We start from the raw sequence: 20,822 nt of genomic DNA, 5'->3' as shown, positions 1-20,822 counted from the left end.
CGTCTACAGTGCACCACAACCCAGAGTCCAAGATGGCGGCCAGTTCATTTCAATAAAGCTCACATGATCTATTTGGCCAATCAGAACGATTCTGGAGAACGTCACTTACAGACCCGTCATGTTTGTGGCACATGGATTGATTTGAGAGTTTTTGTAACTACAGTACAGTGGAAGTTTTTTTAAGTGCTGCAACAGTGTAGTTTCCGAATTGGGGATCAATAAAGTACATCTATCTATCTATCTATCTATCAGAACAAGTCTAGACATAGCAGCACGTACAGTACGATGTTGTGACGTCACGCTGGGAATAAACTCTTATCTTGTGATTTTCTGGCCTTTGGTTTTTAAATCTACCAAAAGACTATAATTAAAAAATCTACAATAGAAAGAATTGATATGAATCGCGTTTCAGGCCACAGTCGTCCTGTCAGCCGCTTTAAAGGCGTTTACTTTTGTATTGCGGTCTATGGGAAAAATGCTTTTTGGGCCCAAGGGATTTTTTTTTACTGCAGTACCTCAAGTGGCCACTGAGAAAAATTGGCATTCTGGCATATCTTGCAGCGCGGTATCCAGTTCTTATAATACATCCATGCAATGCATCTATACTATACCGGGCCTGAGAGGAAGAGCCGCCCTACCTGGCAGGCACGCGCACTCGTAGGAATGGTCGCTGGTCTGTCGGCACGTGCCGCCGTTGAGGCACTGCGACGGCGCGCAGGGCAGCGTGGACACCTCGCACGTGCGCCCGCTGTAGCCCGGCTGGCACTGGCAGCGGTAGGAGCCGTGGCCGTTGAGGCAGAGGCCGCCGTTGAGGCACGCGCCGGGCTTGCGGCACTCGTCGATGTCGTTGCGGCAGTTCTTTCCCTGGAAGCCAGGTGGGCAGGAGCAGTTGTAGTGGTTATTCCAGTTGGCACAGCGGGCCCCGTTGGCACAGGGACTGGTGGCACAGGCGTCAATGAGGGAGCAGTCTTGGCCTGCGAAGGCGGAAAAAAAAGAAAAAAAAGAGTGAGTCAGAGTTAAAAGGGAAACTCTGACCGTCCGTGGACGAGATTCCAGGTTTGGAGTGAAGACAGAGGGAGACGGATGGAGACAGATGTACCTCTGAAGCCTCTCTGGCAGACGCAGGTGTATTGTGGGATGCTGTTGAGCACCTGGCTCTTGCAGGCTGCCCCGTTCAGACATCGTGACTGTTGACAGGGATCCAAGTGCTGACAGAGAGGGCCGATAAATCCGGGACGACATCTGGGAAGAAGAAGAAGAGGGGAAAAAAAGAAAAAAGAAAAATCACATAAATTATTGTGTCTCTCCATCAAAAGAGGTCAAAACAAAGCCGTGTAAGTCCAGTTCCCAGTTTGTTGGGTTTGGTTGTTAGACCTTAATGACACTTTGGCAAGGCCGGCTGCCTGACAAGGACGAAAGTAATATGTTCTGGGACCTGGAATTAATTTGTTTTCTAATTGCTTACAGCATAAATGTAAAAACAGTCAAACAATAAGCTGTTCATGGAAAAAAGGCAGGACGGATGGACAGACGCCATCTCTTTATGCATCACAGGCTTCACAAGGTTCCTCTCACACCGTTATTTCCAGCTGGAAAGTTTTCTGATGTCAACGCGCATTCCAGCACCAATATTTTTTTCTCTCCTGCACTTCAGCTCTTGTTTCTCTTCTCATTTAGGGAAGGACACACCCAGAAACAGGAGAGTGGAAATTTGACAATTGCCAAGAAACACTGGTGAGGGAGGACAGCGCTCAGCAGACGTTGGGAAAAATATAAAAGGGAGTGAAAGAAGCGGCTGCAGACTCTGAACTCACTGTTTGCATGCAAATGAAACACTTTGTCTGTGTGAGAAATCTGACGGCCGGGTCAACAATGCTGGCACACAGGGCCGAATGTTTCAATGACGCGCAAGCATCGCTAAAGCAATTTTATTATCTTTCATTTCACATGATTCGTAACTACTTAACTAGCGACTGTCTGTGGGTCATTAAACCCCTTCCAAACATTTGGGCTATACTTGTTTCCTCTCGTCATAGTTTTATTTTAGGGTTAGGGTTATCATTTAGTCTAAGAAATTCACTAAAAGATGATGAAAAGAGAATGTTTGTTGTGAAATCCTATGTTTCACTGAAAGCGCTCAGCGAAATAGCCAATCGCTCCCAGCATCGCTAAAGCGAACACTGCCTTGTTCCAACGTCACTGGAGGACTGAAGCTACTGTTGGTCTTCTGAAAGCTGTGCACACATTGTGTAAGACTGACCTCCAGTGTCTCCGCTAAGAGGTTCAGATTAACTGATAAACATTCTCTCTTTTTTTTTTTTATCGCTCTCTGAAGTGGCCTGATGGGGATGTGGAAAAAGGTTTTGGACCTCAGTGAGGAGTCCAGTGTGGGCCGGTAACTCTACACCCACAGTGGAGCCTCCGACTGGGTGCGAGCTCCTCCTTCAAACAGGCTGTTTGATGATGTTGAAAGGGCAGTGATGGCAGGGTTTTGGCCTGCCCTTGGGCCGAGGCTTCTGTTTCATCAGAGAGACCCCCCCCCCACGCCCCGGGGCAGCGACAACTACAATGGGGTTTAATCTTTTCCCCTTTGCAGAAGCGTCACCTCTGGTCCTGCCTGGGAGGCGAGAGCCACTCCAGGTGGGAATCTGCATTGTTTCTCCGACTGACTCTTTATTTCAGTGCTGTAGATTTTTAAAAAAAAAAGTTGGACTTGTCACACCATCCTGATAACAGCATGCAGGAGTTTGAACACACGAAAGCACATCAACTCACACATACATCCACTGCAGCAGAAGGGAAGGGGGTTGGGGGGGGGGTTTGGGGGCATCAACCTAAGAATAATAACGCGTTGTTTGATTTGAAATTAGTCAAGCTTTTAAACGCAGCAGCTCGTCGTGCTCCGAAAGCCCCGCCCCCCCCTGAACGCCAGCTTGGCTTTACCCCAACACTCCCCTCCCCTCACGCGCTGAGAGGTCAGATGTCAGAGGTCCGCCGTCTAATTGTGATGATAATGTCACTCAGGCTGCGCGGGGCAGGGTGGGGCTGCTGCTCTGCAGGAGAGAATGTCTCCCGAGAGGTGGAACTGATATTGTGGAGGGAGGGAGAGCGAGAGAGCAAGAGAGAGGGAGAGAGAGAGAGCGCTCCGGTTTAGAAAGAATGTCATGTCATATTTCCTGTAATCCCCCGTCGCTCGCTCTGAAAACACGGCACTACCACCAATATACACAACCCCTGTTGCCCCGGCAACCTTGCAGACGAACGGGCGAGTCTGACACTCTGCCATCACCGTCCACCCCCACCCTCAACCCCCCCGACCCAGGCAGCCACGCTCTCCCTGGCTGTTTGTCGTGGCTTGGCTGGGTTTATTTAGAGGCAAATTAACAACGTCTGGAATGTGGAGAAAGGCTAAAACATGTAACACAGATGTGACTGAAAAAAAAGAGGAGAGGACGGTTTTGCGAAGGGTCGAGGAAGAATGTGGCTCACGGAGGTGAAAGACGCCAGCTTGGGTTTTTTTTTCCCCCCTCAAGCGAGCAAAGTCTTCTGGAAGCGTTTTGCAGTGGATGCATTTGACCAAGTGGGTGCCACAGTCTCAACAGGATGTGGTTCCACTGAAAGGCGATTGACATGGATAACTTGCAGTGAACTGCAGACACTGGGATACCGCGTGGGGCTCCGCGTGTGTTTATCTGAGCGGCTATCATTCAAAGCTTCTCCTTAGCTGCGCAGACATAACTTGTTTCTTTTTTGTGCCAAAGTGGTAGCACCTCTTCAACATCAACCAATCATATGTGAACGTCACAACAGGATTCACATGGAGAACTGGCACCTCAGGTATAATCTGTGATTTGTGTGTAATAGCTGAGGCTGGTTTGCTGGGGTCAAATAAATGATTTGTCCCCTCTTGCAAATGCGCGCCAAACTGAACAGTCAAAACACACATTCTTGTGTCTAGCCCTGACTCACCGCCAACAAGCTACTCCCACAACACACAAATCAGAGCGCTATCAGCGCAGGGGACTCGTGAGAGACGTGCAACTCTGTCCTTGTGCACTCCAGAGTCGCCTTATCAGCCTCTTTACAACCTGGCAGATTCCGATGCCCCTGGAAAAGACGGTGGGCGTGGCTTCCACTGGGCTCGGCCCCGTTTGTGGAGGATGCGTGGACGGCAGGTGCAGGCTGACGTTGCGCAATGGGACCCTGCGTCATGTTTTGCCAGTGCCGACTTACGACCTTAGACAGGAAGAGGCTGCTGCGGACGTACGGGGGAAAAAAAGAAAAGAAAAGGACAGAGGTCTTCGGGTACAGCGGAGGGATGTCCAGAGTTGGTAATCTTTCCGTGTCGACACATGTGAGCACTCCTGCCAGCTGCGGCTGCGGCACCGAGCATCTGTCCGCATGTGTCACCGCACGTCTGGCCGTCTGGCATCCACTTCTCCCGACTCTGCCAGACTACGAGCGGGAACAATCGCACTATTTTTCTCATGGGGACGAGGCCCAGCCACTCATCTATCCGCCCACACACTCACACTGGCGGGTCCTTCAAGGCATGGAGTCACCCCCTGACAAGCGCATGCGGTTTTTGTTTCATGGTTTCTCCGTGCGCGTGTTCACAATTCACACAGTTCACAATGAGGAATCACTGCAACACAAAAAAAAAAAGGCAAACGCATGCAGCAATCACGACACACCCAAACACAGAGATAGGAGACTTACAACCGTCTTTATCCTCTGAGGAACAGAAGTGTCTTGAACGCACAGGGGAGAAGATTAATAGAAAGAGGAAAACATATCAGTCAGATTTAATGTAGCATAGTATGAAGTGCAGCAACAACCCTTTTGAGGCCTTTTTCGGAACTTCACGAACACGGCACCGACTGAAAGCGCCTTTCAAAATGCTGATTTATGCCACCGGGCTCTGTCACCTAAACTCTGGTAACGCAATCCCGGTTTTCCTGCTTTCTGGGTCAGCGCAGGGTAACCTGAGCTCGTCCTCTCCAACACAATAGCGGCTCCTCTGCCCGAGGTCAAAGGGCGGCTCACCTGTGAACAAAGAGGCTGTAATCTCTGACACGGTTCATACACACCGTCATGCTTCACAAAGCTACAAGTACAAAGGAGTCTTCCTCTCTGGGGTAGATGAAGGGGAAGAGCAGTGACAAGGAAATCTTGCGCAAGATTAATATTGATTTTTTTTTTTTTTTTTTTACTACACAACGAAAATCCAACAGACGTTTAATTTTCTTTTTAAACCCAAAAACGCTCAAAGCAAATGTGAATCTTTTGGGGGAAACAATCTCATTCTGTTAACACGGGCCCGTTTCCATTTACCCCCTTCCTCCGCAGAACCAGCTCCACTTCTTTATGTGAGTTCATACTGACACCACACTGCCAACAGGAGCCCATCACCCCCCCCCCCCCCCCCTTCAAACAGCCTCCTCCAGCCTGCTCCTCTCCGCTTGCCTCGCTCTTTCTCAGCAAAGAGCCAGATTGGGGGTTGGGGAGTGTTTTGTGGCCCAAATAAAAGGGCTAAAGTAGTCAGAACTCCTTTGTATGAAAGTGCTGGGAGGGGGGCAGTGACCCAAACAGCTAGTCTTTCAAGCCCGGGCTTACACGGACCAACAGGCCTGGGCTGTAGCCTGGCAACAGTAACCCATGGTGAGGGAGAGGGAGCCGGAGTGAGAAAATGTTTTTTTTTTGGGGAGCGGAGGCAGAGACAGGGTTTCATAAGGACAGTTGGAGCACTTCAGAGGAATGATCCCCGACATACGAAGGCAGGACTTAGCGCCATGCGAGACCAATTCAGTGTGGTAATTAAGTATGATCATGCCTAAAGGATGCGTGCCTCGCAGTTTAAAGTGCAAAGTTTGTCTCAACAATCGTGCTTAGAGGACACAATGGGCGTATTGAAGCCTCCAGAGGGAGGTTCTCAGAGCGCGCCCGGAGGATGAATATTAAACGTGCGAGTATAAGGATATTTTACTTCCTCCAGAGAAAAAACAGCCATTTGACAAAGAAAAACCTGAAAGCTTGTCAGCACATATTCCTTATCTCTGACAGTTTACTTCACCGAGAGCTATTCAAGTTGTAAAACAATGATTCCGATTGCAGTGGAACAGCACAGAAACTCTGCTATAAGGTGACTAAAAGTATGCTGCTGCTACTCGAGGATTGGAAAGGTCCCTACCTAAAAGGAGCAGTAGGTTACAACTTTGGAGAAGACGCCATCTGAGCACATTTTCATAAGTGCCAACAGGTTTGTCTTTTTCTTTCTTTAAGACAAGAAAGCCCCCTGAAATTTTTTAAATAGCAACACATTGGCCTACAACCACATTGCATGGCTCCGGAGTTGGGGTCTTCCAAATCACTCTCCACAGAACGCAACCACAGAAACCCCACCCAGCAACCTAAACTGAACCAGATTGTGTTGAACTTTGAAAGTGGAGATTAAAAGGCCCCCATCCCCAACATAAAACCCAAGGAGCAAAAACAATGCCTTGCTCCCTGTTGGCTCTCGAGCTGGCCAGTACAAAGTACAAAGATAATGAAAGCATATTGCAGATCCCGCTGCACAGTTGTTCCAGATTGACTACAACTGCGGGAGAACAATTAAAACTACTCAGTATAAAAAAAAAACACAGCAGAAAGTGTGTTTGCTTGTCATGCGGTAAAGTTTTAAAACTTCACTGGACACATTGAACAGCGGTAAAACAAAAAAAAGCAAATGAAGCAAAAATGTACCTCTAACTGATTGGATGTGGACTGATGTGGACTGATGATTCCAGAAATAATCATCTCCAGCACAAGAACAAACAGCCAGGGATGATATCTCAGAGGCGAGCATGGGGTCAAGGGATGTGTTTAACACCAGAAGATCAGCGTGTGCTATGTGTGATCGGGAAAACACATGATTTTTCATTTCCACATACTCAGATAGGCTCCAGTTGTAAAGCAGCCAGCACAATGCTGCCATGTGGCGGCAGAGGAGGACGAAATCAAATTAGTCAAAAGATGGGAAACTTGCGGTGCATGCACTGGTGCACCAAGTAAGCTGCTTAGAGTTTTTCCCAGATAAAACGGGATGTGTGTAGAAAAGGGGTCAGAAGGCACCACTTCCTGTGATGGAGCCTGGGAACCTCAACTCCCAGACTCCAGCCTTGACCCGAAGAGCCAACGGGACAGCAAACCCAAGTCTCCCTCCGAATGATCTTGTAAACTTTCAGCCAGACAGCGGGCATCTCATGGTGGAAACGGACCACGCCGACCCTCTTAAGTCATCTGAAGCGACAGGGCCTGCAGTACGTCGCCTTTCCCCAAGTAATGACTCAACAAAGGCCCCATCTGCCTGTCAGGCGAGCGTGAGTGATACGGGCCTCACAAAATTGCAAAGTAACAAAATGCAAGTCAAACAAGTCACTCCAAACATCCAGTTTTGAAAGAGGCCGAGCTGACAGTATTGTTAAGGCATTCCTGAGGGGGCTACCGGGGTGAATGGATGGGAGGTATGGACAATAACCTGAAAGCACCAGAGGGACAGGAGAAATCTTGCTAAGCATTCCTCTCTAATCCACCGTAAAGATGCCAGAGAAAACACTAGCCCCGAGGTGCTCCGAGCTAAGCTAACAATATAATCTGTCTCTTTGCAATGGTCTGTCAGTAAATATGTGCCTTGGCATTCCTCTGCATCTTTGTGAATGATCCCTTAAATTGCATTTCTTAAAGCAAAATATCTCGCAGTCGATCAGTTTCCCTTTTAGGGCTCAAACTAGAAAGATATTTAATTTTATTATTTTCCACTAGAACGTTCCTCACTTTGGGAACATTCTTTGAAAAAAGTTTAGCATAGCGGCGAGGAAATACAATTTTTTTATTAGCCAAACAACACTTGACACTCGGGCGGTCTGCTTCCTATCAAAGTCAAAGATCTTCCCCTCCATCAACTTGTGAGAGTCTGGGAGTTGCCACGGCCGTCACGAGAGAGCGCACTGACAATTTATACGCCAAGTCTGCTACCGAGGCCGAGGTCAACGCATTTGTAATATAAAGATGACGACTTTATCCGTCGCTGGGCCGCACACGGCGGAGAAGACCAGGCAGTTTTTTTTCTTTCCCCTCACACCTCCCCCCTCCCCGCTCATTCATTCAGTGCCGAGGATCCGGGAGGAAGGAGTCGGGGCTGTAATCTGCGACGTGCCACTGTGTTGAGAGACAGAGGATGAGCCGCCGGAGCTGAGACACAACACGCAGTGAAAGAAAAGAGTCGTCCTGTCTGCCGCTGCTGCTGCTACTGCTGCTGCTGCTGCCCTGTGAGAGAGGCAACATGTGCTGCGGGGGGACCGCGAGCTACCGGCTTCATTCCTCCACAAGCTTGTCTCTCACAGTATGGGGGCGGCTGACTGCTCAATGGCAGCACCTGGCCCTATGCTTCCCCTTTGTCAAGATCTGACTTCACTGGATTACCATCACAACATCCACCAGCTGTCCTCTACGCCACCGCTCCGGCCTCCCCCCTCCACGCTCCCCCTCACCCCACAGCGCCCCCCGCCTCCTCCCTCAACCCATTCTCTACCCCCCCCCACCCCCACCTCCAGCTGGATCCTCTCTGAATGACACCCTCTCAATCTGCCTAATTATCTCTCCTCGGGCTGTGTCGCCGTGGCCCTCTGCAGAAGCACCGCATTCTTCAGGCTGGGCGGAGCCTCAAGGGGCCGAAGGGAGCCTCTTCAGGCCGGACTTCCTGACTGCTCACCTAGAGGGCCGAACTCGCACCGTGACACAATCGGTCTGTCACTGTCAAGTTCGCAAGTTATGGGAACAGGCCTCACAAACTCCAACCACTATGACGGCTACAATGCCCAAGGTGTGCTGAGGAGAACCTTTGTAGAGGTTTTAGAAGGTTCCATGAGCAAGTCATGTATGTAGCAGAGCCGGTGGACTTGGCAACACGAGGGCAAAAATGATCTGCAAGTACAACAGCACACCAAGACATTGCGCTTATTTGTAGACGTCAAAAACAGAAAACTGGCAGAATTCTCACTGCCACCCTTAAAACCATCACTTCAGTTGAAATTGGCACAAAGGACTGAGCAGGTACACCGACATCGCTGCACCCACAACACCACAGCAGAGTTCAGTCACAACTACACCATGACTGACTGCATGGCTCTGCCCACTATTGTGAAGACAGATCGCAAACTGACAAAGTCATTTTAATCAGTTGGGTTCGTCATCTGAGGTGGGAGGACTTTTTTGATTCAGTTGGTTCAGCTGGTTCAGCTGGTATGGTTCCATTGTCTCCTTGCACAGTTGATTGCCAAACTGTGCAGTGCAAACTTTGTTCAGGCCTAGAGAGGTGAATGTGTAACCACTTGTGAAGAAATAGCAGGGAATTTTTTTGCTGAAAGTTAAGCGCCAAAGGTTAAGTGTGTGGTCAAAGAACTGGGTTGGGATCCTCGACCCGTTTTAACTGTTGGTTGTTTTTGTCTGGGTCACTCAAAGAGTGAAAAGGTGAGTGGTATCAAAGAATTTTTCTTTTTTTCTTCCTCAACCCGAATAGCCTACTCAGGATTACTACTGTAATCCCCCATTAACATGGTTGCCCTGTAACCTCTGCTAAGTCATCCAAACAGGAGGTCAGTATGCAGGGAGACAAGCTAAAGGAGGGCGGAGCTTAAGCTGAGATCTGAGATCCCAGAAGTGATGGTTTATGCCAATAAGACACAAGATACTATACTATGGTGGCGATGATAGTCTTGTACCAAAACACAATGCCAGTGTTACTTGGGAGCTAATTGAAAAACACAATACATATACAGTATGTATATGTATTGAGATGGTATTCTTGTGGTTCACCAAACTCCAAATGCCAAGAACATGTATTCTCAGCCCACTAGACACTCTTGATGGCCTCTCCTCCCTTTTCTTCTTTCCCTCTGTACAGCCCGGATTGCGGTGCCAGGTTACAGCCAGGTATCTGCTGGAAGAAAGGATCTTTTCTTCTGCTTTGCATCTCCTGTTTCTGTAGTCTCCTGAGGGGAGGGGAGGGGCGGAGTGACCTCTGTCCGGGGACTCGCTCTAAACCCTCCGAACGGACCTCTCTCTTGCCCTGCATGGTGGTAGCACACTGGATGTCCATTCGGTTCACAATCTGCCCCCCCTCGCCGTCATTCTTTTTTTTGGCACTGAACCAGCATTGTAATTGAGCTAATTTTACAGTCCAAACAAGCAGGCCTGTGACACACAGTGTGTAGAGCGCAAAGAAACACACGGGAAAAATAAATAACTGGTGCCCTTCAAAAGAAAATCCATCTTAAATTAATCTAACATGATGAAACCACATGAAACGCAACATGCACTCTTGACTTGGACGATGTTTAGTCCACAGCTCTTGGGTGAAACGTCTTGCTGGTGCCCAGCGGATTTGTTCACAATATTATTATGGCATGTGAAAGAGTCTGGCTCCAGACAATTATTCATTTACTTACTTAATGACTCTCAACCTACTTGGTTCCAGCTAATGATTAAAAAGCTGTGGGTGGCGGTTACTTGTTGCACATGCAGTCAAGTTGCACATTGGCTTGTGCGTGTGCGTGTGTGTTGGCAGAACAATCACTGTACTGAATCATAAAGTTATTTTTGTTTCTGTTATTTTTTTTCCCTTTTCATGAAAAAAGGCATTTGTGGTCTTGGCTCTCAGCTATGCGGTGGTGGACTAAAATCACTTCTATAAATTAACAGTCACAGTTTTGGAGGGAAGCAGCTGGTGACCCGGGCCTTTTATTTAACCAAGCAGAGCATCTCTACCAAGCGAGACACTCAGGCAAACCTCCTCAGCTGAAGGCCTTTTTGTCTTTATTCCGAGGGGCAAATAACCCCCGAACACACACAACACTGTAGGCTATTTTCCTTGACAATTGTAATGGGGTTCCCCCCCCCAACCCCCACCCCTCAACTCACTCCCACCACCACCACCACCACCACCACCAGCAGCAATTTGAAAAACAAAAGCCTTATCACTACAACATGTGAGAGCTCAAAGATGCCTGGAGGAGCCCGGAAACAAAGAAGAGTCGCCCAAAGTTTCTTTTCAAAGCTTTGAAATGGAGACAGAGAAGCAAAGCTTTCCTCATGCCTCACAGCGGCATCTCATGACGATCTGTGGTTAACTGCGCTTTTACACAGGTCAACGAGATGAGTTTGGGAACTTGGTAGGTTGAGGCTGAAAGATGCTCACTCGCTCACTCGCTCACTCACTCACTCCCCCACCCCCATACACTTCTTTCAGTTACTCTGTGGACGCTGTAGGAATTGCACCGCAAACAGGATACAAAGAGGGCATGTTCACTTCACGGTTTCAGACTCGGATCCAGACAGGAAATTAATATTTTTCCTCAAAAACTCAGAGGGGCCAAATAGTAGCCACATGTGTTAACCAATTTACACACAGGCAAGACAATGCCAGTGGTTCCGCAGCCTTTCATTTGTTGACACAAAGAATCTTGATAAGGAGAAACAGACTGAACAACAGCTCTTATCTTAATGTTTCACTTACATGCATCGAAAGGGTGAATCCAAGCACGTCCCTCCGTTTTCACACGGTCTGGATTTATCCTGGCAACGATACCCTGCGGGAAGAGGAGAAACAGATGAATTGTCATTCATTAGTTGCCTTCAGTTCCTCAGTTCCTGGGAACATTGAGTCGCAGGTGGGACACAGAACCACTGCCCCTTTAAATCAGGAGGATTCTGTATAAAACATTTGGAAAAATCTCATGAAAGAACCAAAAACTGATTTTGATTTCAGAGAAGAACAATGGCTTTTTATTGCTGCTCATGGAGACACACCTGTAGCTCCAAAATGACTGTAAAGCCACCAAACGATTATTTTTTCTCTAAAAATAGATTTTTTTTTGGCCATCCTGATACAGTTGTATGTTGTAAAGAAATTTAAAGACACACTTTGTCTTCATAACTGTCTTTTGTGCGACCACTGTGAGGGGGGTAGCAGACAGGCCTGCTCATTTGTTTAAATGCTCTTTGTTCAGCCGGGGAGAGGGAAACTCCGGCTCATCACCCCCCGAGAAATCACCGTTCAGCCTCTCTCAATGTACTACACAATAAAACACAATAAATTGGACTAAGGAGTTGGACATCAGCGCACTGTGTGAACTAAGGAGAGGCCGCTGATGTTACAGGATGTGGACCTTTATTCTCCAGGCTGTCTGAAGCCAGTGCATCAGCAGCGCTTGTTGTGCAATTAGGGCTCCATCAGAAAACAGTGTAAAGATTAGCTGGTGTTTGAGATCACATCTCTCCATCCTTTCACTGAGACTTCGGCTGAATTGAGAGAAAAACAAACAACAACACAATTAAAATAATAATAATAATAAAAAAAATCACGGACTTTGGCCAATATCTGTTGTTGGGAAAGTTCCGTGATTTCTTTAAAGGGGGAAAAAAAAACTTAACTGACAAACTACTTAATTAAAAATACGGAAACGGGTTTTCTGCATACGAATAAAACTGTGTTAGTGCAATTCAGGACAAGCCCAGCGGTGTTTATGGAGAATCGTCCGGTGGATGCGCTGCCCTGACATGTCCACTCTGTCCGATTTACGCGCAAGTGTTGCAAAAGTTGCAAAAAGTAAATGAAGTCCGACATTTTTTTTTGTTTGTTTTTGTTTTTTTCGGTCTTACCTTCACAGTTGTGCACAGAGAATAGAAATAACAAGATAATCCATCGGATATTCCCTTCCATTTCGGTGGAAAAGTTTCCAGCGTTTCAAAATTGTCCTTTTCAGTGGAAACACACGAAATACATCCTTTCTTCAGGTCGCGCAGAAACAAAAGGCTCCAAAAATCGCCGGGGGTTTCTCTCATAAAGTCAGCCGGGAAGCGAAGGTCCCAGTGTCCCGTGTTTAGCCTGCGCAGCTCGGCCACGGCTGCTGTTGATTCTTCGTTTACCCTCCTGGAACTTTAGAAAAACTTTTCCTTCCCGATCACTGGCGGCGTCTCATATCACTCCGCCCTCTCACTATCTCTCTCCCCTCTCGCTCTACCCCCAAACCAGATAGTCGGTGCGCGCAGATTTTTTTCTAACCCCCATCCCTCCCTCCCTCCCTCCTTCTCACACACACACACACACACACACACACACACACACACACACACACACACACACACACACACACACATTACAGAAATACAGAAGATAACAGACTTTCAAAAGCTACAAGTGGCCACTTTAAAGGACCAGTGCAACATTTTAGGATGGATCCAAAAGAGATTTATTTGCATTAAGGTACAAAAAAAAGAAAAGAAATGCAGGTATATTTTTGTAAGAAAACAACACTCTTGAAGAGTTTTCATGCATTATTATTATCAAAAATTTATATTTATACAATCACATGTGCAGCCACATATTTGCAGTATCCCAGATCTTGGATCTACATTGATGCAGACTGGATTGTTTGCAGAGTAGTCTAGCTGCACTCAAAAGGAACCTGAACAACTCACTAAAAAACTCACAAAAAGCCACATAATAATAACTACCTGTTGGAATGCCCTGAACATTGTGTTCAATGTTTGATGGATGTAAAGGGAAAATTATTCCTCATGGATCAATAGAAGCATTGATCATAAAGTGATGTGGGCATCATCACAAATGTTTGTGGATTCTCACCAATGCATGAAGCTCAGTTCTTGATATCCACATTCAAAAGGATGAAAGGAACGTGTTAATCTGGATTCTTACAAATTAAGGCTTCAGGTCCTTCTTCCACTGAACTGTTCAACAAACTGTACTTATTTGTTTACTGGATATCAGCCTCCAGTCAGCTCCTGTTTTGTGGCCCTCGACGAGAAGGTGGCCGGTCCAGCGCTTGGCTTGTTTATTTTGCATGTTTGCATGAATTGCAGATAACAGTGGCTGGTGTTTACACGATCGCAGAGAGCTGCAGACATTCCTGTGATCCCCACGGCCCTGCGGAGCTGCAGTCTGCCCATCTCAAAGCTCAGCCTCCCGTGGCAGTGGACTCATTTTCTGCAGCCGGCGTATAGGGTCCCGGTTGTTCTGCTGCACACAGCGGAGCCGCTCGCTTACAGAGACAATGGGCTTGATTTGAATCATAAAAGAAGTCCGGCATTATGACACAGTTTCTCTCTGCAGGGGAGGGCGGCTCGCTAATATTCAAGAACACTGGCTCAACACCACCGTCTCCCCCTCCCTCAACAGCACACTGTTCCTGGTCTGGGCCTGGAATAAATTACAGGCATGGGTAGGGCCATGAATGTAGCAGGCTGGTTCGGAGCGAACTTCGTTAGCGAGCTGTGACGTCATCTATAGGGGTCAGTGAAAAGACCTTGTTAGGCCCCTGCAGACACCTGCTTCATTTGGCAGCCGGCCCCTGCCACGAAAGTTTGCCTCTGCAAAAGTCTTCAATAGCTGGATTTTGCATTTTTCCTCACAATGGTGTGATTATGTATTCTGAATATGACGCTGGGTAAATATCCTCCCTGAAATCATATCCAGTCGTGACATCTCAACGCGCGGCTTGGGTCCAAGAACCCATGTGGCCATGCTTTCCCCCGACTGTTTGCAGCTGCAGGAGCAAAACTGTGAGACAGGAGTGGAAGTCTAATAAAGTTTAAACTATGGGGATGTAGCAGATACACTCCCTGCTCTTCCTGGCAGGTGTTGGCAGTATTTTGACTAGCTTCCAGTTGGAGACGGTCCCAAGGAGACATTTCCCAGAGCACTCTGGGACACACAGTTGTATTTAGAGTATGCTGCTATCTGAGCACTTGAAGACAACAAATGCATCATGAAGCTGGAAATCTTCAGAGCCTTGATCATTCCGTAAAAATAGCTGTTGGCCTCCTTGTACCTAACTGTGGTTTCACATGATTTTGTGATGAACACTTGCACTGTTCCCAGACTTTGAGGTTAAAAAAGTTCCACAAGCTTTTCAAAGTCTTTGCATGCAACCTTGAAATAAGCACCCCCCCCCCCCCCCCCGTTATGACATTATTAAAGGTTTTGGCCCCTCCCTTTAAAAATGCCCCCCCCCCCTCCACACACATACACACAGTCAAAATTTTGGACACACCTTCTCATGCAATTTTTTTAATCTTTCCAAGTTTCAAATATATGAGCAAGATATATGTAATAATGCATAATAATAATAATGATGATGATAATAATAATAATAATAATAATGCAGCAAAAAATAACTCCAAATATGCTTTTTATGAAATGTGGCTATTTTGAAGAATTTAAATATAAAACATGTTTGAGTTATTATTACTCTCTTATTGTTTCCTCCATAATTCCATGTGTGTTCATACGTAGTTTTGATGCCTTCAGTGAGAAACTGCAATGTCAAGAGTCATGAGAATGAAAGAAAAGACATTAAATTCATAGGGTGTGTCCAAACTTTTCACTGGTAGTGTATACACACACACACACACACACACACACACACACACACACACACACACACACACACAGAGGCTGACGCCGGAAGAAATAAGTCAGTGTTTTGTTTGTACTGCAGAGAGAGTGTGAGAGTGGAAGCCCCGGCGATGAAGTTCTCGCGCAAGAATCGCGGGGGATCCCCAATCACACAAACAAAGATGAGGCAGGTCAGGATTTATGGCACTTTGCCTCTCTGCTGGAAGCAGAGCGGCTGCAACACTCTTTGAACAGTTGTTAGCATTACTGCGAGGGATGTTAATGTGGAAAAATAGTGGCCATGCCTTTAATAAGTCAGTTTGTGCTCACATGCAGTGTAAAAGCTCCTTTTCAGCACCGCCTCAGTGATTCTCCCAATCAAGCATTTTGATTCCCTGTAATAACTTGTGCTTTTTGTGACCCACTTGGCTAACAGAAGGGCTTTTATCTGGAAACTTCTTGTGATACAGTACATTTGTAGAACAGAGCCCTTGGAGAGAAGACCGCAATGCCTATGAGGGATAAAAACTATGGCTAAGATGTCGTGGGAATGTTATCAAGTTAATTTAAGACGCTTGCTTTCCTATTACTGCGCTGGCTGACCCTTGACCTTTTATCTCAAAGTCAAAGCAGAGAGGTGTCTATGCTCACACTGTGGGGTTCACTAAGACCAGTGTAGCACAATATTTCTCAAGAAATTTGAGTTGGACGACTGTTCTCGCTACCTGCTGAGATGGAGCCTTTGCATTTTTCCATCACAGCATTGCTCCTTCGTGACTTTCTGTAGGCACTCTGCGTATGGTGCGGTCAGCCGGTGCCCTGTCTCTCATGGCCTTTCACTCCACGGACGCTCCGTGCGATACGGGTGCTAACAGGCGAGTGTTTGTGGACAGAGGCGATGATATGACTTTACCACCCAGGCCAGACTGATTTATGTGGGAAAAGCCCTGAGAGTCACCCACAGAGAGTGAAGAGCGTGGAGAGGATTAGAAGCCCCTCGACAACACTGGTCATGGCCAATCAGCAGCCTCGGACCCCCTACGGACAGATGTTGGGGCCAATTGCAGAGCGGCGTTTGGCTCGGTGGCATGGATTGTCTTCTTTATTGCTGCACCATAATTGTATGATTTGTTCATCACTCAGAGTTTGTGGGCAAGTACTTGAGTGCTGCAAGCTTCAAGGAGCCGTCGACTTGAATAAAGGCTGAGTTGCACTCGAGGCGCCATGACAGGACACCTCATTGATTGTTTCAGACAACACAGCATATCCTACAATGACAACATAATTGGATGGTTGAAAGCTACCATTTCTACAGTTTTCCAGGAAGATCATATTTGCCATTCAGCAGCATTACAAAAACATTTTTACATTCATGCTCTTGGCCTCAGAAGTAATAATCATCTCCATCATCACTCTGTACTTTTCTGCTCATCAATTCATATTATTAAATACTATTAAACTATTAAATGTCTTTAACACATTATAATAGTTTTTGCTGGGCTTGTGTATGCATTCTCTCACTCTGGTTTTCCAAACTTCCACCCACTCTCATGCACTCATTGTCACTATAACTCAGGGACTGAGGCTTTTTTTCTAAAGTAAACAGATGTGAATGATGGATCTCTCTTTGGATTGTGGGAAAAAGTGTTTGACTTTCACACAAGCTCTCTTAACGGCTGTTAAATCCTGCATGTGTACACAAGTCCTGTTCGTTTCATAAGAGGTGAGTGAGAAGTGAGGATGTGTGATTTTTCTTTTTTTTCAAGGGTGAAAATCTTTTCTGCAGTTTTGGATCCTAGTCTCATCACAGCGAGATGATAAACATGGAGACCGACACATTTTGTTGGAATGTAAAATTCTCGACCAGACCAGGATCCTCCATTATTTCTTAAGATGTTTTTTTTTTAATCCCTGTTGGGGTATAAATCTGCTGATGGGCGGACTGACACTTGGTGGAGGGTCTGGCCGGATTTGCATCCGCAGAGTGACAACAGAGGGCACAGAGTGCAATGGACATCGCTGTGCAGGAATGTATCGCAGACAGAGCTGGAGACTGGCCAGCTGGAAGAATTCAGTAAGCTATGACAGCGTTTCCGCATGAAATGACTACTTAAGACCACTGTGAACAGCTGCCGGACAGTGCCCCCTCTTCCTCTCCTCTTCCACCTCCTCTTTGCCTACAAGGGGCTGTAAATCTCGGAGGAGAAGGTGCTGGCGACTTGCTGAAAGGACCCTACGTAGGATCAACGGGGGGTTTTGTGCAAAAGGTCAGGTCTGTGTTAACAGACCGCGGTGACTGGACTCTGTGCCGACGCTCACTGATGACCCAACGCACACGCTCAAGACAGACGCGTCCTCCATTATGGATCTCTACTTTGTTGTCAGCGGTGAACCGATGCAAGGAAGAGGACAACAAAGGGCCCGCTGCGACAAGAGAGCTTATCGAGACGAACGGCAGTGGGTCATTTAAGCCATTTCACAAAACCAAGTGCAAATCCATGTAATCTGACAAATAAAGCAGAACATCACTTGGGCTTTTCTGCAGGAATCGCTCCAGTGACAGCCTTGAAAAGTCCTTCATGCGGCATATGCTCGGCTAAAAATGTCCAATAAAAGACATATTGAGAAAAATGACTGAATTATCACTGCGACTGATCCCCACATTTGCCTGTGAAAACCGGAGGAGAAAGACGTGGAGGGGTCCCGAGCTTTCTGTTCATACTCTGTCCCTCCTGAGTCAATTGTTGGGGAAGCATGGTGTCAACCCTGCGCCATCAATCACCTCCTTTCAGAGGGAGGCAGACAAGGCGGGGACCCGCCCCCCAGGACAGGGGGGTGGAAGTTCTCATGCCCTCCCCGCCTCCTGAAGCCCTGCGCTGCTACAGACAGGACTACGACAGCTGGTCTGGCCATTAGGGCTCGGCCGAGACCTGAGGGCCCCCGCACAGCAGCAACAGCTGCCAGCCCACTGCCCCCCAGCCACCCCACCAACCAGCCACCGCTCGAGAAAACCAGCGTTACCGCACCGATTTATCTGCCGCATCTTAGCATTACTCTCCAGATGAGGCCACACTGCGGATCAGAATCAATTCTGTTCACTTGAGCAAAGTATGCAGTAAAGTGCGAATGGATCGAATTTCACCCCGGAAAGACATTTTGAAAGATGTCTTTTGTCTTTGCTCTGGACTGGCAGCGATTGTACATTTGCTCAATTGGTGGTTTCAGTTTTATTGATTCTTAAGCTAAAGATGATAGTGTAATCTAAAAGGATATGCATAATAATCTGCGATTTAGATGGATTAGGAGTTTCCTCAGAGGTGCGTTTCCTCCCTTCTGGTGTCTCAGTAATCCTTTGCTATATCCAGAAGAAACAAAGAGAGGAAATGAGAATTATTAGATTATTGCTCGCGTCTACTTACACATTCGCTGGTTTTTGTTAACTGCACAAAGTGCCTAAAACTTTTCCATCATCACATCCCGCCATCCTCACCATCATATAGATGTTCAAACTTGTCTGAGTTTACGCTACGCCAGAGGGGGCTCTAGCAGCAACAGTGAGTTTGCATTATTCATTTTCTATCTTGCGTCTCAAAAATGATAAATGAGGCAAAAGACATTTACCTTGAATTATCAGCTAATCTGGAGTGGCTTTAAATCCATTGTTGATAACGAGGAACCCATTAAAACAACATTAGGCAAGGCAATGAAGTCGTGACGCATAAAAACACGTTTGTGTGATTGGCCATTAAGGGTCTTACAGCAAAAAGTTCAGCAGTTTCAGGTCAACAATGGAACCAATGTAAGGTATTATTTACCCGGCTCTGACTGTATTGACAATACAAATATGTGTGTGTGTGTCCATGAGATTTGAGAGTGACTGTTCATTTCAAGATTGCTGTTTGCAAATTCTTTGCTGATTGAGATAAACGCATGAGTGTAATGTTTGCGTAAGTGTGTATGTGTGCTTCACCAGAAACTAAAGAGACTGGAGCGTTAGAGGAGATTACGCCACACTCCCCCAGGCTCCTTGTTACTCATGCACTACTAGCGGCGGATCGGTTCCCACACTTTACACGCCGAGGTGAGGGAGGCTGCACCCGCGGCCCCACCTGTGCCTGTGCGTGTCCCGGCAGAGACCCGCTGAGCCAGGATCTTCCCTCAGAAAGGAACAGGGAGAAAACAGTAAACCCAGCGTGCAATCAAAACAGTTAGCAGCAACAATGCCGGCGCACCACTTAGGTGTAATTACCACTTCAGTAAGCAAGAGTGGGATTACGCCGTACAATGCCTGCCACCCAAACTCACCCACAGCTCTGAGCTGTCCCAATGTGCCCAAACACAAGACACGTCAAAGGCAGAAGTGTTATTTTTTTTTTTTGTGGGAGTACATCTGGAAAGTGGACAACAACGGACAGAGTGTTTATCAGTGCGTTTCGGGGCCGACTGCAATGATTTCAGCCGGTGACTATTTCTCGCTTCTTGCCAACGAAGGACTCTCTGCCAAAATCAACAGGCCGTCTTGTTTTGTCAGCCAAGCAGCGTCTGATCTAAATCCGTCATGGAAGTCTCTTTTGTCCGGGGGACCCACTGAAGCAGTGTAAGATTACATGTGTGGTTAATACCCCGGCCGTCCTCCTCCTCATCACCGCTGAAGGCTCGCAGAATGCGGTAGCAGCGGAGCCACATCCAGCCGGAGATGTTATCGCAAGCAGACGTGCCGCTGCAGCTGTTGCACTTCATTAAAACGTGGCCGATAATGCCCCGCGGTCAGCTCTGGGACTGTGCAGGGCCGGCCTGCAGGCACACTTGAGTGATAAGGAAGGCAATAATGGAGTAAGGGTGGGACTGCGGGAGGAGGCCGACATGTCCAACGCTCCCTGTACCTGAGGGTTGACTCTGAAAAGACTCTTGACCAACTTGATTTTTTTTCTCTTTATTTTCCAAACGTGCTGCATTCTGTTAGCATTAGTCAGGTTGTACTGACATGCATCGCAACACCAGGCTTGTAGCTTGGTTGTTTGTCCAGAATTGCTGGGGCTCGTCCGCTCCCACTGGCTGCCTTTCAGCCGACGGCGCATGTAGGTAAGAAAAATCACTCTAATCGGTTGTTCAAGCAAAGTGAATCAGTGCAAGGAAAGAGAAGCTAATGAAAACAAACAGACGACCAAAGGTCGAGAGGGCGCGCACAGAAGGCTCACGTCGTTTTTCATCTCTTCCGCTTGATATTTTCACAAGGACATGGGAATCTCAAAACTGGAAACTCCACACAAATCGTGTTTCCATCTTTCGAGCAACATTTTTATTAAATCACTGATGCCCTTATTGCAGCCTTATCTTCATAACATTTTAATGATCTAAAGTCCAAGGT

At 47.1% G+C, this 20,822-nt stretch overlaps 1 protein-coding gene across 1 annotated transcript in view; it reads right to left on the bottom strand.

The window, feature by feature from the left end:
• The window catches only part of notch3 (notch receptor 3), a 30,953-nt gene extending 17,942 nt beyond the window's left edge, over positions 1-13,011 (bottom strand). Inside the window, exons 1-4 of the mRNA XM_076038839.1 lie at positions 12,700-13,011; positions 11,555-11,627; positions 1,100-1,242; positions 639-974 (exon numbers count right to left, since the gene is read on the bottom strand). Coding sequence (XP_075894954.1) covers positions 639-974; positions 1,100-1,242; positions 11,555-11,627; positions 12,700-12,760 — 613 coding nt within the window. The 5' untranslated portion in view covers positions 12,761-13,011. The remainder of the gene's footprint in view (positions 1-638; positions 975-1,099; positions 1,243-11,554; positions 11,628-12,699) is intronic.
• Positions 13,012-20,822: the final 7,811 nt, after the last annotated feature.

This window comes from Nelusetta ayraudi, unplaced genomic scaffold, assembly GCF_046127955.1.
Source record: "Nelusetta ayraudi isolate G7.1 ecotype Tasmania unplaced genomic scaffold, CSIRO-AGI_Nayr_v1 ptg000057l, whole genome shotgun sequence".
In the NCBI taxonomy this organism is placed as follows: Eukaryota; Metazoa; Chordata; class Actinopteri; order Tetraodontiformes; family Monacanthidae; genus Nelusetta; species Nelusetta ayraudi.
This window is presented reverse-complemented; position numbering and strand designations above follow the sequence as displayed.